This window comes from Tachyglossus aculeatus, chromosome 4 (assembly GCF_015852505.1).
Source record: "Tachyglossus aculeatus isolate mTacAcu1 chromosome 4, mTacAcu1.pri, whole genome shotgun sequence".
Lineage (NCBI taxonomy): Eukaryota > Metazoa > Chordata > Mammalia > Monotremata > Tachyglossidae > Tachyglossus > Tachyglossus aculeatus.
The window spans coordinates 100,526,072-100,549,542 of record NC_052069.1 but is presented as its reverse complement, the minus strand read 5'-3'; the positions used below and the strand labels follow the sequence as shown (position 1 = coordinate 100,549,542).

General features: G+C 48.1%; 1 protein-coding gene across 2 annotated transcripts in view; it reads left to right on the top strand.

Moving 5' to 3' along the window:
- The first annotated feature begins 658 nt into the window (after positions 1-658).
- Positions 659-23,471, top strand: part of MVB12B (multivesicular body subunit 12B) — a 155,395-nt gene continuing 132,582 nt past the window's right edge. The window contains exons 1-2 of one of the 2 annotated variants that reach the window (XM_038745173.1): positions 687-752; positions 2,369-2,434. Coding sequence is in view for 1 of the 2 variants with exons in the window: in XM_038745172.1 (XP_038601100.1) it covers positions 684-752 (69 nt within the window). In the remaining variant the exon portion in view is untranslated. Of the gene's footprint in view, positions 753-2,368; positions 2,435-23,471 lie in introns of both variants that reach the window. The other variant, XM_038745172.1, reaches the window with a different exon arrangement.

The window sequence follows — 23,471 nt, the reverse complement described above, 5'->3', positions numbered from 1 at the left end:
CTTTGCACACAGTAAGCGCTCAATAAATACGATTGACTGATTAATAAATGCCATCATTATGATGATGAGCGCTTCTAGAACAGTGCTTCGCACATAGTAAGCGCCGAACAAATACCATCATTATTATTAAGCAGAGGAGCAGTGGAAAGAGCTCAGGCTTCGGAGTCAGAGGTCACGGGTTCAAACCCCGGCTCCGCCAACTGTCGGCTGTGTGACTTCGGGCAAGTCACTTCACTTCTCTGGGCCTCAGTTCCCTCATCTGGAAAATGGGGATTAAGGCTGTGAGCCATGGGACAACCTGATCACCTCGGAACCTCCCCAGCGCTCAGTGCAGTGCTTCGCACCTAGTAAGCGCTTAATAAATGCCGTCATTATTTATTTATCATTATTTATTATTAGGAGGATGCGGACGGTGGGGAGGGAGCGCGGGCCGGGCGCGGCGCAGGCCCCGGGGGAAGCGGCTGCTCCGGGGGCCGGGCCGGGCCGGAGAGGCGGCGGCGGCAGTGCGGGCTCCGGACGCAGGGGGCTCCCGCTCCCGCCGCCGCCGCCGCCGCCGGGCGCCTCCCCCGGAGCATGTGTCACCGCCCGGGCCGCCGGAGCCCGCCCGCCCGCCCAGCCAACCGCGGGGCCCCGCCGCCGCTCCCCGGGGTAAGGCTCCCCCTTCCTCCGCCGCCGCCCGGGCCATGAGAAGCTGCTTCTGCGTGAGACGGAGCCGCCACCCGCCGCCCCTGCCTCCGCCGCCGCGGGGACCAGTTAAGTGTCGGCCCTGCCCGGCTCCCCATCCCCGCGGCCCCCTTGGGGCCCGGGGTCATCGGGCCTGCGAGGGGGGCCCTGCGGACGGGCGTTTGGGGGGCCGGGGCTGGGGTAGACCCCACCGCAGGGCAGTGCGGCCCAAGGACTGGGCCTGTGGGGCTCCTCTGAACCGCAGGGAGGGGCAGGGATTGGGCCTGGGGGCTGCTCTGGCACCACGGCAGGGCAGTCAGAGGGGAGGGACTGGGCCTGTGGGGCTGGTGTGGCCCCAGGGTTGGGCAAGGAGTGGGCCTGTGGGGCTGGTATGGCCCTAAGGCAGGGCGGGGTTGAGCAAGGAGGGGGCCAGTGGGGCTGATGTGGCCCCATGGCAGGGCACTGTGGGGCAAGGAGTGGGCCAGTGGGGCTGATGTGGTCCCAAGGCAGGGCAGTGACTGGGCCCGTGGGGCTGATGTGGCCCCATGGCACGGCAGTGTGGGGCAAGGAGTGGGCCTGTGTGGCTGGTATGGCCCCAAGGCAGGGCAGTGTTGAGCAAGGAGTGGGCCTGTGGGGCTGATGTGGCCCCATGGCAGGGCACTGTGGGGCAAGGAGTGGGCCAGTGGGGCTGATGTGGTCCTAACGCAGGGCAGTGACTGGGCCCGTGGGGCTGATGTGGCCCCATGGCAGGGCAGTGTGGGGCAAGGAGTGGGCTAGTGGGGCTGATGTGGGCCCAAGGCAGGGCAGTGTGGGGCAAGGAGTGGGCCAGTGGGGCTGATGTGGCCCCATGGCGGGGCACTGTGGGACAAGGGGTGGGCCAGTGGGGCTGATGTGGTCCCAAGGTAGGGCAGTGACTGGGCCCGTGGGGCTGATGTGGCCCCATGGCAGGGCAGTGTGGGGCAAGGAGTGGGCCAGTAGGGCTGATGTGGCCCCAAGGCAGGGCAGTGTGGGGCAAGGAGTGGGCCAGTGGGGCTGATGTGACCCCAGGGTAGGGCACTGTGGGGCAAGGAGTGGGCCAGTGGGACTGATGTGGCCCCAGGGCAGGGCAGTGTGGGGCAAGGAGTGGGCCAGTGGGGCTGATGTGGCCCCAGGGCAGGGCAGTGTGGGGCAAGGAGTGGGCCAGTGGGACTGATGTGGCCCCAAGGCAGGGCAGTGTAGGGCAGGAACTGGACCTCTGGGTCTGCCATGGCCCCACAGCAGGACAGTATGGGACGGGGACTAGGCCTGTGAGTCTGTTATGGCCCAACGAGCTATGGCCCCAAGGCAGGACAATGTGGGATGGGGACTGGACCTGTGGGGTTGATGTGGCATCAAGGAAGGGCAGTGTTTGAGGTTGGGAATTTTGGGGTCCCCAGGTCTGCGCCTGGAAGGACCAACTCTGTCCAGGAGATCCAGGTGTGGGGTTTTGATTTCCAAGCCCTGTCAGCTATTTCTGATTCTTTGTGCCTACAAAGACCATGGAGCTGAGTTTTCAGGCCCCCTTGAGCCCCATTAGGTGAACCGGAGGGAGATATTATATGCCTGTTCCAGGGTGTTTGAGTGGGGTGAGTGGCCGAGGCAAGCCTGCATGGGATGGGGAAGGAATAGACAGAGTGGCTCTCTGAGAGCTAAACTCCAATGAAAGAATTTCCACGTTTCTCTTTAGGAGTCAGCGTAGAACTGCTGTCCTGTGTGCCAGGAAACCGGGCATCCCTGTTTCTCCCAGCTAAAGGTTTGTCAGTAGGACCTGCTTCTTTCAAAATTAGGAGGCTACCATAAAAAAAGAGAAATATGAAAGACTGTCAATCAATCAATCAATCGTATTTATTGAGCGCTTACTGTGTGCAGAACACTGTACTAAGCGCTTGGGAAGTACAAGTTGGCAACATATAGGGACAGTCCCTACCCAACAGTGGGCTCACAGTCTAGAAGGGGAAGACAGAGAACAAAACCAAACGTATTAAAATAAATAAATAGAATAGATATGTACAAGTAAAATAAATAAATACATAAATAGAGTAATAAATATGTACAAACATATATACATATATACAGGTGCTGTGGGGAAGGGAAGGAGGTAAGACGGGGGGGATGGAAGGGGGACGAGGGGGAGAGGAAGGAGGGGGCTCAGTCTGGGAAGGCCTCCTGGAGGAGGTGAGCTCTCAATAGGGCCTTGAAGGGAGAAAGAGAGCTAGCTTGTCGGATGGGCAGAGGGAGGGCATTCCAGGCCAGGGGGATGACGTGGGCGGGGGGTTGACGGTGGGACAGGCTAGAGAAGTAGGTCGAAGTGAGGAGGCAGTGAAGGCAGGCTGATGGCTGAGCAGCCATCTGCACTCAGGATGAAGCCCCATTCAGCCTTGCTTCCCAAAGGCACAGTGCGGGATGGCTCCCACACAGAGCCCTTTGTCTCTGATGGTTCCTTCCAAATATATAATCTCAAAATGTGTGTTCCAGAAAGCTAGCTGAGGCCATCTCATTTTTACTGGGTGAGAAAAAATCTTAGCAGCAGCAGCAGCAGCAGCACCAGGAAAGCCTTGAAAATGTTAAAAAAAAGCTCTGGGAGAAAGTGCAGTAACCACAAAGGTAAAGTGTGTTGGTAAGGTCAATTGTGGTCACATCCTCCCTTGCAGTTCACCTGCAGTCATTTGCTGGGAGTGTTTTGGATGTTTTGCCAAGAGCCAAGTTACTGCCCTTTTGATTTCTCTCTTCTTCAGGAAGTCTTCCGTGGTTTCCTTGGACCAGAGACAACACACTTATCCCAACCCCCATTTTCCAAACATACATGGAACTCTGAGGGCTTTTCTTTGGGCTACAGCCCTAGCTGCTGCAGGAGACAGATGCTTGTCTTCATAATTATTTAATATTTATGAACTTGTACAGAAGGCCTAGTGAGGTCAGGATGTGCTCCACGGCCTTCATTCCCTCCTCTCAGCTAGCAGAAGGAACCCTAAAATCCGTCACAGTACCCTGAGGGATAGCATCCTTTCTAACACTTCTACAGCATAGAAATGAACCACAGGACTGAAACCAATGGGATTGGTGTTGCTAATAACAACTGTGGTATTTGTTAAGCACTTACTGTGTGCCAGGCACTGGACTAATCACTGAGGTAGATACAAGGTAATCAAGTTGGACACAGTTCCTGTCCCACATGGGGTTCACAGTCTTAATCCCCGTTTTACAAATGAGGTAACTGAGGCACAAAGAAGTTAAGTTACTTGCCCAAGGTCACACAGCAGACAAGTGGAGGAGCCAGAATTAGAACCCAGGTCCTTCCAGGCCTGTGCTCTATCCACCAGTCAATGGGCCACTACACACAAGTGTTGTTATGATGAAAACCCAGATGTGTGGTCTGTTGGGCTGGGGATGACCACAGTGAGTGGTTCAGTTTCCGCTTAGTTTTGGGCTATGGACAGTTTAGAGATTACTCTTGTGGGAGAGATTAGATCAAGCCTGTTGGTTTGAATTTCCTGGAGAGATGAGTGGAGCCGTGAACCGAAACTCCTTTATTATCGAAGACTTGATGACTAGCTGTCTGACTGGCAGCCGTCTGTTAGATTGAAGTTCTGCTGGGTTTTCCCTTGTTGGATGCAGCCTCAGCAGGAGTGAGGTGTCTCCCAGAGTGGTGAGCAGTTGTCCTGGGTAGGCACTCAGCCCCTTCTCAAAGTTATGTTCTTCCTAGAAGTGTATCACATTCCTGCAGGGGTTTGGCAACCTCCACTGATTTTCCCTAGCCTTCACCTGGCTCTCCTGGTTATAGGAATTCCACATCTTTCCCCACTCAACTGTTATTTATGGTTCAGGGCCCCTCCACCTTTTTATGGCATTTGTTTAACACTTACTATGAGCCAGACACTGTACTAAGCACTGTGTTACATGGTCTAAAGGGGAGGGAGAACAGGTATTGAATCCCCATTTTACAGATGAGGAAACTAAGGCCCAGAAAAGTTAAGTGATTTGCCCAAGGTCACACAGCAGGCATGTGGCAGAGATGAGATTAGAACCTTTGTCCTCTGACTATTATGCCAAGTGGCTTCTCTAATAGCGAGAGCAAGAGAACAGGGACTTAACAGGTGGTGGTTGGAAAAATAATTAAATATACCACAGAACATACACAAGAGCTGAGGCTGGATTTAAATACATAAGTACTTAGGGTGGTGGGTATTAATTGGGGAAGGCTTCCTGGAGAATGTGGGATTTTTGAAGTCTCTGAGGTAGAAAGAGCTGTAGGCTGGCAAATTCAAAGGAGCAGGAAGTTCCCATGTAGGGTGAATAGCGTAAGCAACGTGTCAGGTTCAGGATTTTAGAGATGCAGTCAAAAAGTTAGCTTGGGTGAAGCAACGAGTGTAAGCTGGACAGTAGTGGATGGAGAGAGCTGAAAAGTAAAGTGTGGAAAAATGGTGGAGTACTTTGAAGCCACTGGTAAGGAATTTTTGTTCAGTGCTAAGGGAAATGGGCATTACCCATTGGAGAGTTTTGAGGTGTTTAGAAATATGTCTTGAGCGATATTTTAGGAAGGTGATTTGGGCAGCAGCATGGAGGACAGGCTGAAGGGGGCACACTGGAGGCTGGGAGGCCATCAACAAGACTGATTCGTTTTTTTTTTTTAAATGGCATTTGTTGAATGCCATAGTAAGTACCTGGCACTTACTATGTGCCAGGCACTGCAGTAAGCGCTGGGGTAAATACAAACTAATCAGGTTGGATGCAGTCCATGTCCTGTATGAGAATACATATCTATTCTATTTATTTTATTTTGTTAGTATGTTTGGTTTTGTTCTCTGTCTCCCCCTTTTAGACTGTGAGCCCACTGTTGGGTAGGGACTGTCTCTATATGTTGCCAATTTGTACTTCCCAAGCACTTAGTACAGTGCTCTGCACATAGTAAGCGCTCAATAAATACGATTGATGATGATGATGATGATGATATGAGGTTCACAGTTTTAATTCTCATTTGTAGACTGTGAGCCCATTGTTGGGTAGGGACCGTCTCTATATGTTGCCAACTTGTACTTCCCAAGTGCTTAGCACAGTGCTCTGCACACAGTAAGTGCTCAATAAATATGATTGAATGAATGAATTTGTACAGATGAGGCAGCTGAGACACAGAGGAGTGAAGTGACTTGCCCAAGATCACAGAGCAGACATGTGGTGGAGCGAGGATTAGAACTCAGGTCCTTCTGACTCCCTGGCCCATGTTCTATCCATTAGGCCATGCTGCTTCTCGAGTCACTGATTTGCTATTCGAACCAAAATAGGAGAATTTGACCCAGTGGGAACTATTTAGGGGAAGGGGTAAATTGGGGAAATGTTGTAGAAGAAGAACTGGGAAGAATCAGCAGTTGATTGAATGTCAGTCAGTCATATCTATAGAGTGCTTACTGTGTGCAGAGCACTATACTAAGTGCTTGGGAGAGTGCAACATAGCAGTCACATTTCCTTCCCACATTGAACTGTGAGAGCTGAGTGGCAGGGAGGAGTGGGAAAATGATGCCTGGGTTACAGGTGTGGGGACAGGAATTCATAGTAGTGTTGTCGGTGGAGATGGGATAATTAGGAAGAAGAAGGGACCGAGGGGAAAGAAAATGTAATTTTAGATATGTTAAGTTTCAGGTGCTGGTAGCGCACATCCAACTATGTCCCTGTGGACTCAAAACCCTCCGGCCCTGATGTTCATATTCATTTACATGCCCTGCTACTTAAGCTCAAAGTCATAAACATATCCACTTCTCTGTATTCCTCCTTATCTGTAAACTATTTAAGTGTCACCCCCAATCCCCAGCTTGAGAATTGTTTGTGGGCAGGGAGTAGGTCTGCTAATTCTTTTGTATTCTCCCAAAGGCTTAGCACAGTGGTCTGCATGCAGTAGCTGCTCAGTAAATGAAGAAGCAGTGTGGTCTAGTGGATGGAACAAGAGCCTGGAAGTCAGAAGGACCCGGGTCCTTGTCCCAGCTCCGCCACTTGTCTGCTGTGTGTCCTTAGGCAAGTCACTTCACTTTTCTGTGCCTCGTTTACCTCATCCTTAAAATGGGGATTAAGATGGTGAGCCCCATGTGGGACATGAACTGTATCCAACCTGATTACCTTGTATCTATCCCAGTGCTTAGAACAGTGCCTGGCATATAGTAAGCGCTTCACAAATACCATAAAAAAGGTAAGTACAACTGATGGGTTCATCCATGGGGAATCATCCTGGAGGAAAGAGAAAATATAAGATTGGCTAGCTGGAGAGAGACTGGGGCAAGAAAGGTAGATTTGGAGGTCTCCTGCACAGAGGGAGTAGCCACCACTGTGAGAGAGGGAGTGGAAAGTGAAAAGAGTAGGGGACCCAGAAAAGAGCCTCTTGGTGAGCAGGATTTTAATAAAAAAGCCACCCAGAAGACTGGTACCATCTTCCAGCTGGTTCTGGTTGCTCTTTGCCATCTGAGGCATCGTTGTAACACTGAGAGTGGAGGGACAGCTGCCTAGACCTCCTTTTCAGGACAACGTATTCTTCATAATGATCATTGTGGTATCTGTTGAGTACTTACAATGGGCCAAGCTCTGTACTAAGCGCCGGGGTAGATACGTGATAATCAGGTTGAATACAGTCCCTGTCCCGCATGGGGCTCAAACTCTTTAATCACCATTTTACAGAGGAGGAAACAGAGGTGCAGAGAAGTGAAGTAACTACCTGCCCAAGGCCACACGGCAGGCAGGTGGCAGAGCCGGGCTTAGACCCCAAACCCTCTGATTTCCAGGCCTGTGCCCTCCCCACTAGGCTAAGCTGCTTCAGTCTTTAAGGCTGTTCAAAAGAACCTATTTTCTTGTTTTCTTGGCAACTAGTTACCATCCCATGGATTTCTTCCTATCTCCAGTAGTGAGTGGGAAAAGGAGAGCTCGTTGCATATCCTGAAGGACCCCCAGAGTGATATACTCTGAAAGATCCTCCCTGGTCCTCTGAGCACAGCCAGAAGGCTGAGGGAGCTCAAACTATAGATAGGTAAAGGGTAAGGTACAGATATATATTCATTTCTGTCTCTTTCTAGCTTCATGTCCTTCCTACTCTGCAACCTGAGTCTCTAGCAAATCCTAGAAAGTGGGTCCTCTCTGGAGAAGACCACCTTTTACCCTTCTTACTGGGTCACCAAAAGACAGTTATAACGTGTGGGGAAATGATTATTGGTTGCAATTTGGAGCATTTTCTTTTGAGCTTCAGACAAAAAGATAGTAGTTCTTGTCAAACAGCATCACCTTTGAATCTGAAGGGCAGTAAAATCCAGGGACTCTGGAAGGAGCCCAATGGAATGCTTCAGTGCAGTAGGGGCCGTCTCTATATGTTGCCGACTTGTACTTCCAAAGCACTTAGTACAGTGCTCTGCACACAGTAAGCACTCAATAAATACTATTGAATGAATGAACTGATGCTTGTACAGAGAGCATCCGGTCAGAGTGCTGTTTTGAAGCAAAGCTTCTGATGGGGTTATAGTTACCTAAGCCTCCCTTAACAAGAATTTGATCAGGCCCCGGGCCACACTCAGTGTTTCAGAGAGAAGTGTTTTGAAGTTGTCATTTCTGGGTCCCCTTTTCCACAAAGAGTGTGGGGCTGGGAGTGTGAACTGGGTCTTAACTATGCTACTGGGTTGTTGGCTCACCTGGGGCAAGTCATTCAGCCAGGTGTGAAAGTAAAAATATTTTCTAAGGGGAACACTGCTGTAGACAGTGGTGATGGCATGAAGGTGCTGTGGGGGATTAGTGGGCATAATAGTAATAATAATAGTGATATTTAAGTGCTTACTCTATACCAAGCACTGTACTAAGTACTGGGGTAGATACAAGATCATCAGGTCCTAGGAGGGAGAACAGGTATTGAATCCCCATTTTACAGATGAGGGAACTGAGGCCCAGAGAAGTTAAGTGACTTGACCAAGGTCAAACAGCGGTGGAGGGATTTGAACCCAGTTCCTCTGACTCCCAGGCCCGTACTCTTTCCACTATGCCCTGCTGCTCCTGGGACTGGAGAGAGGCAGCCAGAGCATCTTGAGGAATTACAATCTGGCATACAAACCCAGCTACTTCCCGGAACGCTAATGAAGATTTAGAACTTGGGTGGCTGGCATTGGCCTGTAGAGCAACTGTGCCTAGAGCCAGGCAGTGTTGGGAGGGGGGACTGGTACTTAGTGGGTGTTCTTGGAGTGGAAGCCGCCTAATAATTGTGGTATTTGTTAAGCGCTTTCTATGTACCAGGCCCCGCACTGAGTGCTGGAGCGGATACAAGCAAATCAGGTCAGACATAGTCCTTGCCAGCCAAAAGGACCTCTGCTATGGCAGCAAAATATTTTTTTTATGCCAGAACAGCAATCCGGGCTTTTTTCATTGACCAGAACCAAGTTTCAGCCTTGCATTTAACTGTCCATCTGTAAAATGGGGATAATAGTCTCTGCCTCTCCGTATGATGATGATGATGGTATTTGTTAAGCACTTACCAAGTGCCAAGCACTGTTCTAAGCGCTGGGGTAGATAAAAGGTAATCAGGTTGTCCCATGTGGGGCTCACAGTTTTCATCCCCATTTTACAGATGAGGTAACTGAGGCACAGGGAAGTGAAATGACTTGCCCGAAGTCACACAGCTGACAAGTGGCCGAGGTGGGGTTAGAACCTATGACCTCTGATTCCAAGCCCGTGCTCTTTCCACTAAGCCACACTGGATGTTATGAATGAAATTGGTGTGAGTGTATTTGGGGAAACAGAGCTCTCTCAACTAAGGTATTATTATTATTACTATCGATGCGATATTAATTTGGTCTTGAAAATAATAGTCTGGACTCAGAGGTTTTATTTGGGCCTTTGAGGCATTTTAGACTTTCTGAGAGAGAGAGGAATTTCTGACCCAGTAGGGGTGCAGGTGTAGGTGCTTTCTGCAACCTGAGCTAATGTCTTTTCCAGCAGCTTGATTCAGAGGTGTTTAGGAGCCCAACACCATCCCCCTTCCAGAAGTTTTAACTTCTGTTCAGGGATCCCAGGTCTGATCCAGTTGTGTTTGTGCTTGGTTGACTTATCACCAAGAAACTCTGTGGAATGCACCCACAGGCCCCTGATAGGGTTGAGGCAGGAAAAGCTGTCCAGGGTGTTTGGTGCATTGGAGTTCTGTCTGGATTGGAAATCTAGGACCTGGACCTGGACTGGCCCACTCTTGTCCCCATCCTAGTCTCAGTCTGACCCTGGGAAGGACTGAACAAGACAAAGTACGCTTGGGCCACTGTCGGGGGATCACTTCTGTGGGACCCTTTTATACATTTGTGTCCAACCTGATTAGCTTGTATCTATCCCAGCTCTTGGGACAGTGCTTGACACATAGTAAGTGCACAATAATAATAATAATAATGTTATTATTAACAGTAACAATAATAATATTGTTAACTACTTACTATGTGCCAAGCACAACAAATGCTATCATTATTGTTATTTGTGTGATTGCTTCTGGGGCTGCTGGAAGTTCTGGAAGGAGTCCAGAGATCAGCACATCAAACAATCAGTCAGTGATGATAATATTTAATGAGCACTTATTCTGGGCAACACACTGTACTAAGGGGTTGGAAGAGAACAGTAGAGTAAGTAGACACTATCCCTGCTCTCAAGTAGTTTACAGTCTGTTGGAGAGACAGACATTAATATAAAATTGCAGGCACCTGAGTATAAGGATATGCACCGAAGTGCTGTAGTGGTGGGGTTTGTATCTCAGTGCTTAGGAGGTGGGAATAAGTGCATAGGTGAGGCATTTGGGACGGAAAATATAGGGTGAAGATGGGAACTTAGGGAAGGCTGCTCAGAGGAGATATTATTTTAGCAGGTCTTTGAAAATTAAGATGATGGGGAAGGGAGTTTCAGGCAGCAGGGAGGGTGTGCACAAGGGGTCAGTTGTAGGAGAAACAAGAAGATGGCACTATGAGGAGGTTAGTATTTGAGAAGCAAAGTGTGCAGATTGGGTTTGTAGTGGAAGAGGAGTGATGGAAGGTAAGGTAAGGGGGAGAGGGAGCACATTTGTAATAATAATAATAATGATGATATTTGTTAAGCGCTTACTATGTGCCAGGCAGGGTTCTAAGCACTGGGGTAGATACAAGATAATCGGGTTGGACACAGTACCTGTCCCACGTAGGGCTAACAGTCTTAATCCCCATTTTACCAGTGACGGAACCGAGGCACAGAAAAGTTAAGTGACTTGCCCAAGGACACTCAGCAGACAAGTGGCGGAGCTGGGATTAGAATCCAGGTTCTTCTGACTCCTAGGCCCATGCTGTAACCACTAGGCAACACTGCTTGTAGCAGTGGCAGCTTCCTCCAGTACCCAGTTTCTGCAACTCTCAGAACCACTGTAGGCTTTGGGGGCATTAAGAAGCCTGGGGGATAGAGCGTGGGCCTGAGTGTCAGAAGGACCTGGGTTCCAATCCCAGCTCTGCCACTTGTCTGCTGTGTGACCTGGGGCAAATCACTTAATTGCTCTGTGCCTCAGCTACCTCATCTGTAAAATGGAGATTAAGACTGTGAGCCCTCTTTGGGGCAGGGATTGTGTCCAATTTGATTAACTTGTATCTACCCCAGCACTTAGTACAGTTCCTGGCATGTTTTAAGTGCTTAACAAATACCATAAAAAAAAATGTATTGCCTAAGCTTCCCCGAAGCCCTCTTAGTGGTATGTTATCCTGACATGATCGTGCAGGCTTGGATGAGCAATCTACAGTGGGTTACTGGAGGGAAAATTAGGAATGTGAGTTGTGTGAATGGAAGGTAAGGAGGACAAGTGTTATCCACTAAGCTTCAGCTGCGGTGATTGACTCAGCATACGCTGTCAAAGGCCAATGACTCATGGGCCATACCTGGCAGAGGGGGCGAAGCCCAAAGCCACCCAGGGCCTTGGGCTAAGGGGGGAATGGATGCTGAAGACCCATAGTGCATGGGACCACTAATGTACATGGCACTCAGCTCAAACCTGCCTGAAAGTTGTGGTGGAAAGCACGGAGCTAGCTAGGTTCAGTCTGAGCCATCCTTTGCTGCGGGTGAGGGAGAGAGGGAGGCCAGGAGAGTCAGTCCAGGCAGTCTCCCTAATGCCTGTTAGCAAAAAGCAGCTCACCTAGGGCCCTCCACTGGGCAGAGTGGGTGAGCATTCATCTCCAGAAAGCCATAGATTTGATTCAGGGGGCCTCCCTGGTCCAAAGAGACTTGAACTGTCATTTGGATCAGGGGAATCTTTGTCCCATTCTTCTCCTTCATGGAGAGGTATCCCCCACGACCCACCTGGGGGGCTCCCATGGACTCAGTAGCTTTTTGGGCCTGGAAGAGGAGGGAGTCAAAGGGCCGCAGGATCATGTATTATAAATTATCTATTTATGTTAATATCTGTTTGCCCCTCTGGACTGTAAACTCATGGTGGACAGGGAATGTGTCTGCCAACTCTGTTGTATTGTACTCTCCCAAGCATGTAGTACAGTGTTCTGTACATACTAAATGCTCAATAAATGCCATTGACTGATTGCAGGAACAAACAGGAGCGAAGGTGGGAGCAGGTCTTAGACACTTATGCTTACCACGCCAGCCTGGAAATATTTTCCCAGCCACCACGGCTAAGCAGCCCAGCCCAAACCAGTGGCGTGGCCAGGAGGAACATTGTCCCCGTCACCCCTACTCCTTCCCTCTGCTCTACCCGCTCCTCCCCCTACAGCACTTGTGTATATTTGTACATATTTATTTCTCTATTTTATTAATGATGTGTATATATCTATTATTCTGTTTATTTTGATGCCTGTCTACTTGTTTTGTTGTCTGTCTCCCCCTTCTAGACTGTGAGCCCGTTGTTGGGTAGGGATTGTCTCTGTTGCTGAATTGTACTTTCCAAGCGCTTAGTACAGTGCTCTGCACACAGTAAGCACTCAATAAATAAGATTGAATGAATGAATGAATTGTCCTACTCCAAGTCAGAGAGCAGGACACAACTGGCCCCGAGGATGTCACTGCAGCCCCCGTAGAAGATGGTGAGGGGCACTTGTTCTCTTTGGGTCGGAGTCAGGGAGATGAGGGAGGGGCCAGGCCGCTTGCTGCCTTTGCATGGCCACTTGACACATGAAAGAGTGAGAGACTAAACCTCTGTGAGCTCTGACCCATCGTGCCACCCAATTCCCTTTCTCGCGTTACATGCAATGTACATAATGATGTCTTGTGGGGCCCCATAAAACTGAAAAGCCCTGGGTCCTCCCAAGGTGGGGGTCAATCCAACCCAGCCAGGCCAAGAGGGCATTGCAAAGGTTTGGGGTGGGGCATTTACAACAGCTACTGCCTTGTGGGATGAGGGATTTCATTCTCAATGAAGTAAACTATGTTAATTTGTGTTTAAATTGTATGATTGGCTCTTTATCGATCAATATTTATTTATTGAGTGCTTACTGTGTGCAGAGCACTGTAATAATAATAATGATGGTATTTGTTAAACGCTTACTATGTGCAAAGCACTGTTCTAAGCACTGAGAAGGTTACAAGGCGATCAGCTTGTCCCACAGGGGGCTCACAGTTTTAATCCCCATTTTACAGATGAGGGAACTGAGGCACAGAGAAGTTAAGTGACTTGCCCAAAGTCACACAGCTGACAGTTGGTGGAGCTGAGATTTGAACCCATGACCTCTGACTCCAAAGCCTGTGCTCTTTCCACTGAGCCACGCTGCTTCTCACTGTACAAAGCACTCAGGAGAGTACAGTATAACCAAGTTGGTAGACATGTTTGCTGTCCACAGTGATCTTACAATCTGGAGAGGTAGACAGGCATTAATATAAAAATAAATTATGGATATTTACATAAGTTCTGTGGGGCATAGGGAGGAGTGAATAAAAGTTGTAAATTCAAGTGCAAGGGCAATGCAAAGGGGAATTTGAGAAGAGGAAATGAGAGCCTAATTGGAAAAGGCCTCTCTGTGCACCAGCTGCTGATTAGGTTCCATTTGATTCGCTCTTCTCCACAAAAAGAGGCTGACTGTAGTTGCAGGGATGTGGCAAGATGATTGGGAGTTGGAAATTTGAAATCTCCCAACTTCCCTCCACTTTAGTCCATTCTGAAAGAGTACCAGTGTTAGCAGGAGGAATCTGGGGTGTGTGTGTCAGGGATGGAGAATGCAGTGGCTCTAGAGCAAGGAGTGGAGGCTCATGGGTTCCCCCAGAGAGAAGCTCCAAGTTAAGGGGGTTTGGGAGGATTGCCATAAGACATGTTAGAGTGCATGTCCGGCATAATGCCACAAAGTTACATAGGCGGCCCCCCAGGAAGAGGGCAGCAATTTTTTCCCTCTTCAAGGTGGCCAGATATCTGAAGTCAACCCTGATTTTTTTATTATGATTATGATGGCATTTAAGTGCTTACTATGTGCAAAGCACTGTTCTAAGCGCTGAGGAGGATACAGGGTGCTCAGGTTGTCCCACATGGGGCTCAGCCTTAATCCACATTTTACAAATGAGGTAACTGAGGCACAGAGAAGTTAAGTGACTTGCCCAAAGTCACACAGCTGACAAGTGGTGGAGCTGGGATGTGAACCCATGACCTCTGACTCCCAAGCCCATGCTCTTTCCACGCTGCTTTTCTTTAGTAGTTATATAGTATTTGTTATGCACTTACTATGTGCCAGGCACTTTACTAAGCGCTGAGAGCTTCTATTTGATGCTTTCATTGACAAACGCCATACATTATATTATTTTAATTTGCTTCCCCACAAAACCCCTGGAAGGTAAAGTCCGGTTATTATTATCCCTATTTTACAGGTGGGGAAACTGAGGCATGGGGAGGTTAAGTGGCTTGCCCAGGTGCACACAGTAGATGGAGGCAGAGCCCAAACTAGAACCTGGGCCCTCTGATTTCCAGGGCCACAGCTCTCCCACTATGGCATGCTGACTCCCCGATTGTATGGTTCCTTCAAGCATTCTATTCTTCTATTGGTTCATTCATTCATTCAATCGTATTTATTGAGCGCTTACTGTGTGCAGAGCACTGTACTAAGCGCTTGGGAAGTACAAGTTGGCAACATATAGAGATGGTCCCTACCCAACAACGGGCTCACAGTCTAGAAGAATACTGGGCTGAATGGATGGACCTTCTGCGTGACCCAGTAATGTCATTTTTACATGGGAAGTACAAGTTGGCAACATATAGAGACGGTCCCTACCCAACAACAGGCTCACAGTCTAGAAGAATACTGGGCTGAATGGATGGACCTTCTGCATGATTCAGTAATGTCATTTTTACATCCTTATGTACCTGGTGCCTGACCCAGCCAATGCAAGGGCTCTAGTGTGTCTGCGTGATAAGGAAAGTGCTCTGTGCTCTTGGGCTGTCTGAAAACTCTGTGTCTGATCTGCTCCCAGACCTGTCTGGAGGGTGTTGTTTTGAGACACCTCCCCAACCCCCCACCTTTATCCAAAACTCATTTTGGGGACCGTGGAATTCTTAATTCTAGTATTGGGTTAGGAGCTGAGTTCTGTCTGCCCGGGCATGATTAACCAGGAGCAGAGTTCTGACTGCACTGTTTATAGAAAAATCCCCTTGCGGTAATGGAATGCTTAATAGAAAGATTTGTGCAAGCCTGTATCTTAGGTTAATATGTTTTTTTCCTGGGGAAAAAAAAAATCAAACCATGAGTTCAGACATGTGATTCCATTCTGAATGGGAGAAACAAAAACTCATAAATATCCCCATGGGGGAAATAAAGTGTAAGCAATTGTTTGTTTGCCCAGGCAAGAAATTCTGTGTGACCTGAGGGAAGTTTAGAAAAATATTTATGTTTGAATTCCCCAAACATTGTCCTGACTTTACTGCATCCCGTGGAGAGCCATCCGGCAGACCCCTCCAGCACGGCCTGAGGGCTCCTGCTGACAGCCAACAAGCAGCAGCACTTGTCAGAGTGATTTTAGTGCTGAAGTGGGACCTGTATGATCAGCACAAGGCCCTTTGTAACCAATGACCATCGGCTCAGCAGGCACCGGTGGTGGAAGCCGGCATCAGTGGCCTCCTTGCTGCCACAAAACCCCCATACTCGGTCTGTAGACCTGGGGTGTTTCATTCATTCAGTCAGTCATTCAATCATTTTTTGAGCACTTACTATGTGCAGAGTACTGTACAAAGTGCTTGGGAGAGTACAATACAACAGTAAAGAAACACGTTCTCTGCCCACAGTGAGCTTACAGTCTAGCGGTGGGGAGACATATATTGACATAAAAAATTGCAGATATGTATGTAAGTGCTGTGGGGCTGGGAGAGGAGAAGAACAGAGGGAGCAAGTCAGGGTGACGCAGAAGGGAGTGGGAGAATTGGAAAGGAGGGCTTAGGGAAGGCCTCCTGGAGTAGATATGCCTTCAGAGAAGCAGCATGGCTCAGTGGAAAGAGCCTGGGCTTGGGAGTCAGAGGTCATCATCATCATCATCAATCGTATTTATTGAGCGCTTACTATGTGCAGAGCACTGTACTAAGCGCTTGGGAAGTACAAATTGGCAACATATAGAGACAGTCCCTACCCAACAGTGGGCTCACAGTCTAAAAGGGGGAGACAGAGAACAAAACCAAACATACTAACAAAATAAAATAAATAGGATAGATATGTACAAGTAAAATAGAGTAATAAATATGTACAAACATATATACATATATACAGGTGCTGTGGGGAAGGGAAGGAGGTAAGATGGGGGGATGGAGAGGGGGACGAGGGGGAGAGGAAGGAAGGGGCTCAGTCTGGGAAGGCCTTCTGGAGGAGGTGAGCTCTCAGCAGGGCCTTGAAGGGAGGAAGAGAGCTAGCTTGGCGGATGGGCAGAGGGAGGGCATTCCAGGCCCGGGGGATGACGTGGGCCGGGGCTCGATGGCGGGACAGGCGAGAACGAGGTACGGTGAGGAGATTAGCGGCGGAGGAGCGGAGGGTGCGGGCTGGGCTGTAGAAGGAGAGAAGGGAGGTGAGGTAGGAGGGGGCGAGGTGATGGAGAGCCTTGAAGCCCAGGGTGAGGAGTTTCTGCCTGATGCGCAGATTGATTGGTAGCCACTGGAGATTTTTGAGGAGGGGAGTAATATGCCCAGAGCGTTTCTGGACAAAGATAATCCGGGCAGCAGCATGAAGTATGGATTGAAGTGGAGAGAGACACGAGGATGGGAGATCAGAGAGAAGGCTGGTGCAGTAGTCCAGACGGGATAGGATAAGAGCTTGAATGAGCAGAGTAGCAGTTTGGATGGAGAGGAAAGGGCGGATCTTGGCAGTGTTGCGGAGCTGAGACCGGCAGGTTTTGGTGACGGCTTGGATGTGAGGGGTGAATGAGAGAGCGGAGTCGAGGATGACACCAAGGTTGCGGGCTTGTGAGACGGGAAGGATGGTAGTGCCGTCAGCAGAGATGGGAAAGTCAGGGAGAGGACAAGGTTTGGGAGGGAAGACAAGGAGTTCAGTCTTCGACATGTTGAGCTTTAGGTGGCGGGCGGACATCCAGATGGAGATGTCCTGAAGGCAGGAGGAGATGCGAGCCTGGAGAGAGGGGGAGAGAGCAGGGGCAGAGATGTAGATCTGGGTGTCATCAGCGTAGAGATGATAGTTGAAGCCGTGGGAGCGAATGAGGTCACCAAGGGAGTGCGTGTAGATTGAGAACAGAAGGGGACCAAGCACTGAACCTTGGGGAACCCCCACAATAAGAGGATGGGAGGGGGAGGAGGAGCCCGCAAAAGAGACTGAGAATGAACGGCCGGAGAGATGAGGAGAACCAGGAGAGGACGGAGTCTGTGAAGCCAAGGTCAGATAGTGTGTTGAGGAGAAGGGGGTGGTCCACAGTGTCAAAGGCAGCTGAGAGGTCGAGGAGGATTAGGACAGAGTATGAGCCGTTGGATTTGGCAGGCAGGAGGTCATTGGTGACCTTTGAGAGGGCAGTTTCCGTGGAATGAAGGGGACGGAAGCCTGACTGGAGGGGGTCGAGGAGAGAGTTGTTGTTGAGGAATTCTAGGCAGCGCGTGTAGACAACTCGTTCAAGGAGTTTGGAAAGGAATGGTAGGAGGGATATGGGACGATAACTAGAAGGTGAGGTGAGGTCATGGGTTCTAATCCCAGGTCTGCCACTTGTCAGCTGTGTGACTTTGGGCAAATCTCTTAACTTCTTTGGGCCTCAGTTCCCTCATCTGTAAAATGGGGATGAAGACTGTGAGCCCCACGAGGGACAACCTGTTCACCTTGTATCCCCTCTAGCGCTTAGAACAGTGCTTTGCACATAGTAAGCGCTTAACAAATGTCATTATTATTAATAAGGCTTTGAAGTGGGGGAGAGTAACTTCTGTCAGATTTGAGAAGGGAGCGCATTCCAGGCCAGAGGCAGTTTGTGGGTGAGGGGTCGGCAGCGATATGGAGGAACAGTGAGAAGGTTAGAATTACAGGAGCGAGGAGCGTGGGCTGGGTTGTAGTAGGAAAGCAGGTAGGTGAGGTAGGAGGGGGAAAGATAATGGAATCCTTTAAAGTCTATGGTGAGGAGTTTTTGTTTGTGGAGCTGGATGGGCAGCCACTGGAGTTTTTTGAGGAGTGGGTTAAATTTAGTGTAGTAAGTGTATTAAGTGCTTACTGAACCAGTCAATCAATCTGTCATCTTTATTGAGCACTTACTGTGTGCAGAGCACTGTACTAACAGTAAACTGAAGGGTCGAGAGTCCGTCAGACAGTTGTCGGTACTGGGAATTGTTCTGGGGTATGGCCTGGGTCTTCTGTCTTCTCAGAGTTGGCATTAACCTTTAGGCCTTTGCTCTTCTTATGGGCCCAGTGTGGGTCTTTGGAAGTCCTGTGCCCTGGCCTTCTGTATGTAATGAGATGGTTAGGCTTCGCCCCAGGAGTGTCAGGAGGGCCAGGAAATGTTACATTCGCTCTCACGGTAGCCGGTTGCTCTTGGTTACGAAACTGCAGGGAGATTCTGCTCTCCTGCAGGGAATAAACCATTTATGTTCATGTGCCATGTAAAGTCAGGTGGAGACATTTCTGGTCTGAAATCCCAGAGTTGGTGGTAGTAGTAATAACCCAATTTGCTTGTATCCTCCCCGGCACTTAGTATAGTGCCTGGTACATAGTAAGCGCTTAACAAATACCACAATTATTATTATGATTATTATTATTATTATTAAATGCTTACTGTGTGCAGAGCAGTGTACCAAGCACTGGGAGAGAATAGACGGGGAGGAATTAGACAAGGTCCCTCTGAAAACATGAACAGGGAGAGCGGACAGGATGCTGACACACAAGGAAAGATAAAACAATAAAACCCTAAAACTACCCAAAGGACAAGGACAAATAGGAAAATAAAACCAAAAAGCAGCAGAATTTCAAGCTCCTCATGGCTCAGAGTCCAAGAGGTCCAAGTGCGTTCATGGTGATAGATAAAGCAACTCCCACAGCCTTCTCAAGGGTTTTGAGTTTTGTGGAAGCTTTGTACCATGGCTGCCTTTGTCCTTCCTGCTGGGATGGTTTAAGGCAGGTAGGGCTTGAGGCTCCATAGTAATGTTAGGGGGAAGAGGTGAGGGTTCCTGGAAAGGTAGCGTAGCCATCCGGTGTCGGGGAACACTGAGTCATGCCATGCCTGCTTTGGTTCTTCCTGCCTTGGGGGTGCAAGGCAGCTTGGGAAATTCCACCTCTCCATTTCTTGGGGGGACTGCACAAACTCAGAACACATTTCCTGTTTCTCTTCAAAACAAGGAGGGAATTATGGATGATCTCAGATTCTACTCCCTTAAATGGAGTTCTCTACCCCAAGGCACTGTAAATGGGGCCACTCACTACCTGCTGCTGCAAAGGTTCCATCCAAGCTAAGTTAATTGTTTTTTTTTTTTTATTTTGGTATAGAGCAGTTGATAGAGTAGATAAACCCATGGCTCACTGGAGCAATGGAAATTAAGCAGAGATCGTATCAAGGGTCCCAAGAGGGGTAAACTGTGCTACAGTATTTTAGCTTCCCTCAAGGCTGGACTCTGAGGCAAGGGAGTCCTTTGATTCCAAAAGTGTTCAGTATCAGTTAAAGTGAGCACTGCTGACTTGTAAGGATTGGAGTACGCCCTTCACTGCTCTTTGATAAACGACAGTGGAGTGGTATGCCATTGGTAAAGCCTCGTTTTGGAAGTTCATTTTTGTATGTACCAGGATGACAGTGGCAGGCAGCTCTGGGAATCTTGAGCCCCATCTTCCTTGCTAAGCTGCCAGCAGACTCAGTTCACTTCCACACAGTCCAGTTCCACGCTGCTTAGAAATTCAAGAAAGTAGTCCAGAAAAAGTGGTCCCGGGTTAAAGAATGGTGGCCTGTTTCTAGGCCTTAACTGCCTCCCTGATTCACCTCCACTGGAGTGAGCAGCACATTAAAAGTCAAAGGTCCGCTATGGCTAGTTGTTGTGAAAACCAAAACAGGACATTTCCTGACTGGGTGCTTGAATTATCTTTACCTCTGAATTTTAAAGTGGCCTTTAAAAAAAAAATGCAAAGCCGTAGCTGCAGGAACCCCAATAGCAATAATTTAATCAACTGCCCACATGGCTGTGAGATCTGCCTTCCACCCAAGGAGTCCTATTTATAACCATGATGGAGATTGTAGTATGTCTCTCAACTGCCTTCACCTGGATTAGTTGTTACTGTTCTATGGCCATTTGTGTCTTGGAGCTTTTCTGTTAGTGCTCTCCCAAAAAGCTCTACTGCCTTTTAATGCTGGTCACTTCCCTTCTGCAAAGTAGATTTTGGCTTTAAGTCTCCTTCTCCACCTCTGCCTTTGAACTGTGTGATTAAGGTCCATTTCAATTTTAGAATCAGATAACGGCAAATTTATTTAGCCTAGATAAAGGTGCCCTTTTACTGAATATAATCTTGAAGATTACACTTTGAAAATTTAAGTATTTACATATGAACACCAATTAACTCATTCTTTTATTAATTGTACATATTTACATTTGATCGCACAACTGTATTGTGTTTTTAATCACTATTTGAATATATTTGCTTGGTCTGTATTTTGGAACTTAAAGAATGCTTTAATTCACTTTACGTTATTTCCACAGTCTTTCACTTAAAACTTAAAACTCTGTTTTCACAGAACCAATTAAGAGTATGGCAATAGCCAGCTAATGGGGTTACCTGTGTGAAGTCGGGATTCCCACTAATACTGTAGATCAACCTGGTGTGTTCCGGGTAGCCCCTGCCACAGATCAGTATCTTTCATTATGCTGAAATTTTCCTCCAACCCACACAAACATGGCCTCATCTTATTTTTATTCTGGTAAATTATCAATGAAGGAAATGTAAAATCATGAAACTGAGGTGAGGGAAAACGAGTCCCCAGTTATTTGCAACTGCTTGCCCTTTTTTTTTTCCTTTTTTTGTCTGCTGGATCCTGGCTGGAGGAGGAAGGTCTCCAGAACTTTGAAACTTCACCAAGTTTTGAAATTACTCAGGGATGGGGTGGGATCCTGTCCCCTTACTGATAACCTTTTGCAAGGGAGGGATGTGTGCTTGCAATAATGATAGGTCCACCAAGTGCCAGTACAGGATGTGGATGAGTCTAGAAACGTGGTATGCTGGAAAACTGTACTAGCCAGCATCTACTTTCCCTTGCCCAGCCTGGGAGTTGGAATATTGAATTAAGTCTGGGTTAAGCCAGCCTCTGTACCCATTCCCAGGCTCTGTCTCCCCAGGAACTGTCTGCGCCTAAGCAGGAATGGTCTGGCTTCTGGCTGGACTGCAGGACAGTGCAGATAACAAGGGGTCTTTTGTTAGGAAGATCAGCTGAAAAGCTATTTCAAGACATTTACAGGCAGAACATATTTAATTCCCAGAGAGTTAAATGATGCTTCCCGGCAGTGTTTTTAGGCTTTTCTTTTTAAAGGTTTCTTGGGTAATGGTGGCATTGCTGCTTGTATTTCTGTGCACCCAGGGAAGCCAGGCAGAGCTGCAGCAAAGTACAATGAAGAATCATTCATCCATCTTCCACAAAGAGTGCCTTGATCTGTTGGGAGAGAGATCAGAGAAAAGACATCAATTCGGAAAAGTTCTTTGCTATGTACAATTCTGCACAACCCCTTAACACCCACGCTCCACCCTCCCCCTCCTTCGGCCCCCTCCCCACACTCCTCCCTCCCCCTACCCTCTCCGCACACTCCACTCTCCCCCCTCCCCATTCTCCACACTCCTTTGTCTTGATCAGCTTTGTTGCTGGCCGGAGCCATCTTGAAATCTGCTGAGTGTGCTCTCTTTGGTAATGCATTCTGGGAATAGCATCATTTCTTCAAGTGGATATTCACCCAATAGGCAGATGAGGTTAACGGCCAGAGCAGAAAGAACCAATTGTCATCCATACGTCACTGAGGATGATGTAACCTCAATGGAAATAGACCTACCAGGAAATAAAAATTTCCTTCTGTGGCCTTCTTTTGTTTTCTTCTTTCATTGGAGGGCTGTGGGGCAGGGGCAGGGCAGAGGATTGCCCTCTTTTTGAAAGGAATGCACATGTTCTTTATTAAATTCACAGCATGATATTTTAGCGCTTGCAGAAATCGAACGAGCTGTTAATGAGTTGCTAATTAAAAAGCATTTTGGTAACCAAAAGCATGTAGCAATATTTTGCAAGCTGCAATAATATTATTTTAAATTTTCTGGTAGAACATAACCTTAAAAATGGAAACATCTCTTTGGTTAGGAGCTGCCCCTGAATGTGGTAAACACCAATTCCATTTTCTGTAGTCAGGGGTAGAAAAAGGTGTTTGGCTGGAAAATAAAATTGGAAAGTAATACAATGAGTGTATTTTCTTATTGAGATTTATAGATGTTTATTTTGATTAAAATGAAGTGAAACACAACTTTGTTTAGCTTTCGTGATATCGGGATTCTGGAAATGATCATGGAGCGGAGCACAACTGTAACAGGGACAGTGCTTTCCTGACACGCCAGATTCTTCTAGACTTTTTATGGTTCCAGGGAGCACTCTGAATAAATTGACTACTATTGTATGTAGCATTTTTATTGTGATTATTTAGGATGCTGCAGTCATTTTTTAATGGTCTCTGCAGTCTGAAGTTTCTTCAGAATGAGTATTGCAATGTCGGGGCCCTCTTGCTTTCTCGCCTGTGTGTGTATTTTACCAGCTAGAAACAGGCAAGGTCTTCACAGATCCTAGGGTGTTGAAATTTAATTGCTCTTTAAAAGGGGTGGAATTTCACTTTCACACGTTGTCTGTTTTAAAGGAATTAAAGTCATTTACATCACTTGCTGCCTTTTTCTTTGTCTTCTGCCTCCCTCCTCTTGGGCAGCCTGCTTGCTGTGCTGGGGTGCCTCACCTGTCTCCACTGGTTTCCTCGAGAACCAGTCATGTGCGACACTGATGATAGTCCTGTTTTCCTTTACTTCCTCTGAGCTCCCAGGAGTCACCATACTCTTGATGATTGCTTAGCTTTTAATATGGCCCCCAGGTCACATAGTGCTGCACCCCAAAAAAGAGACAAGCCATTGGAAATATTTATATGCTTATATTTCTTCCCTGCCAGGATTCCAGCACTTGGGGGAAATCAGTCAATCTGCTGGCTAAGCATCACTGATAAGTCTTCATGGAGAAGAAAGTTTGGGAGAGGGGAGGAGGAGCAGTCTGAAGAGGCTGCTTATTTTTTGTCTTGCCAGCCAACTGCAGGTGCCTATTTGGGTGAAGGGGTGTGGCCTGCCTTTCAGGGGATGGGCCAGGCAAATCAATTTTGAGAGGAGACTGGCCCTCATTCAACATTTATATGACATTCTGAGCCA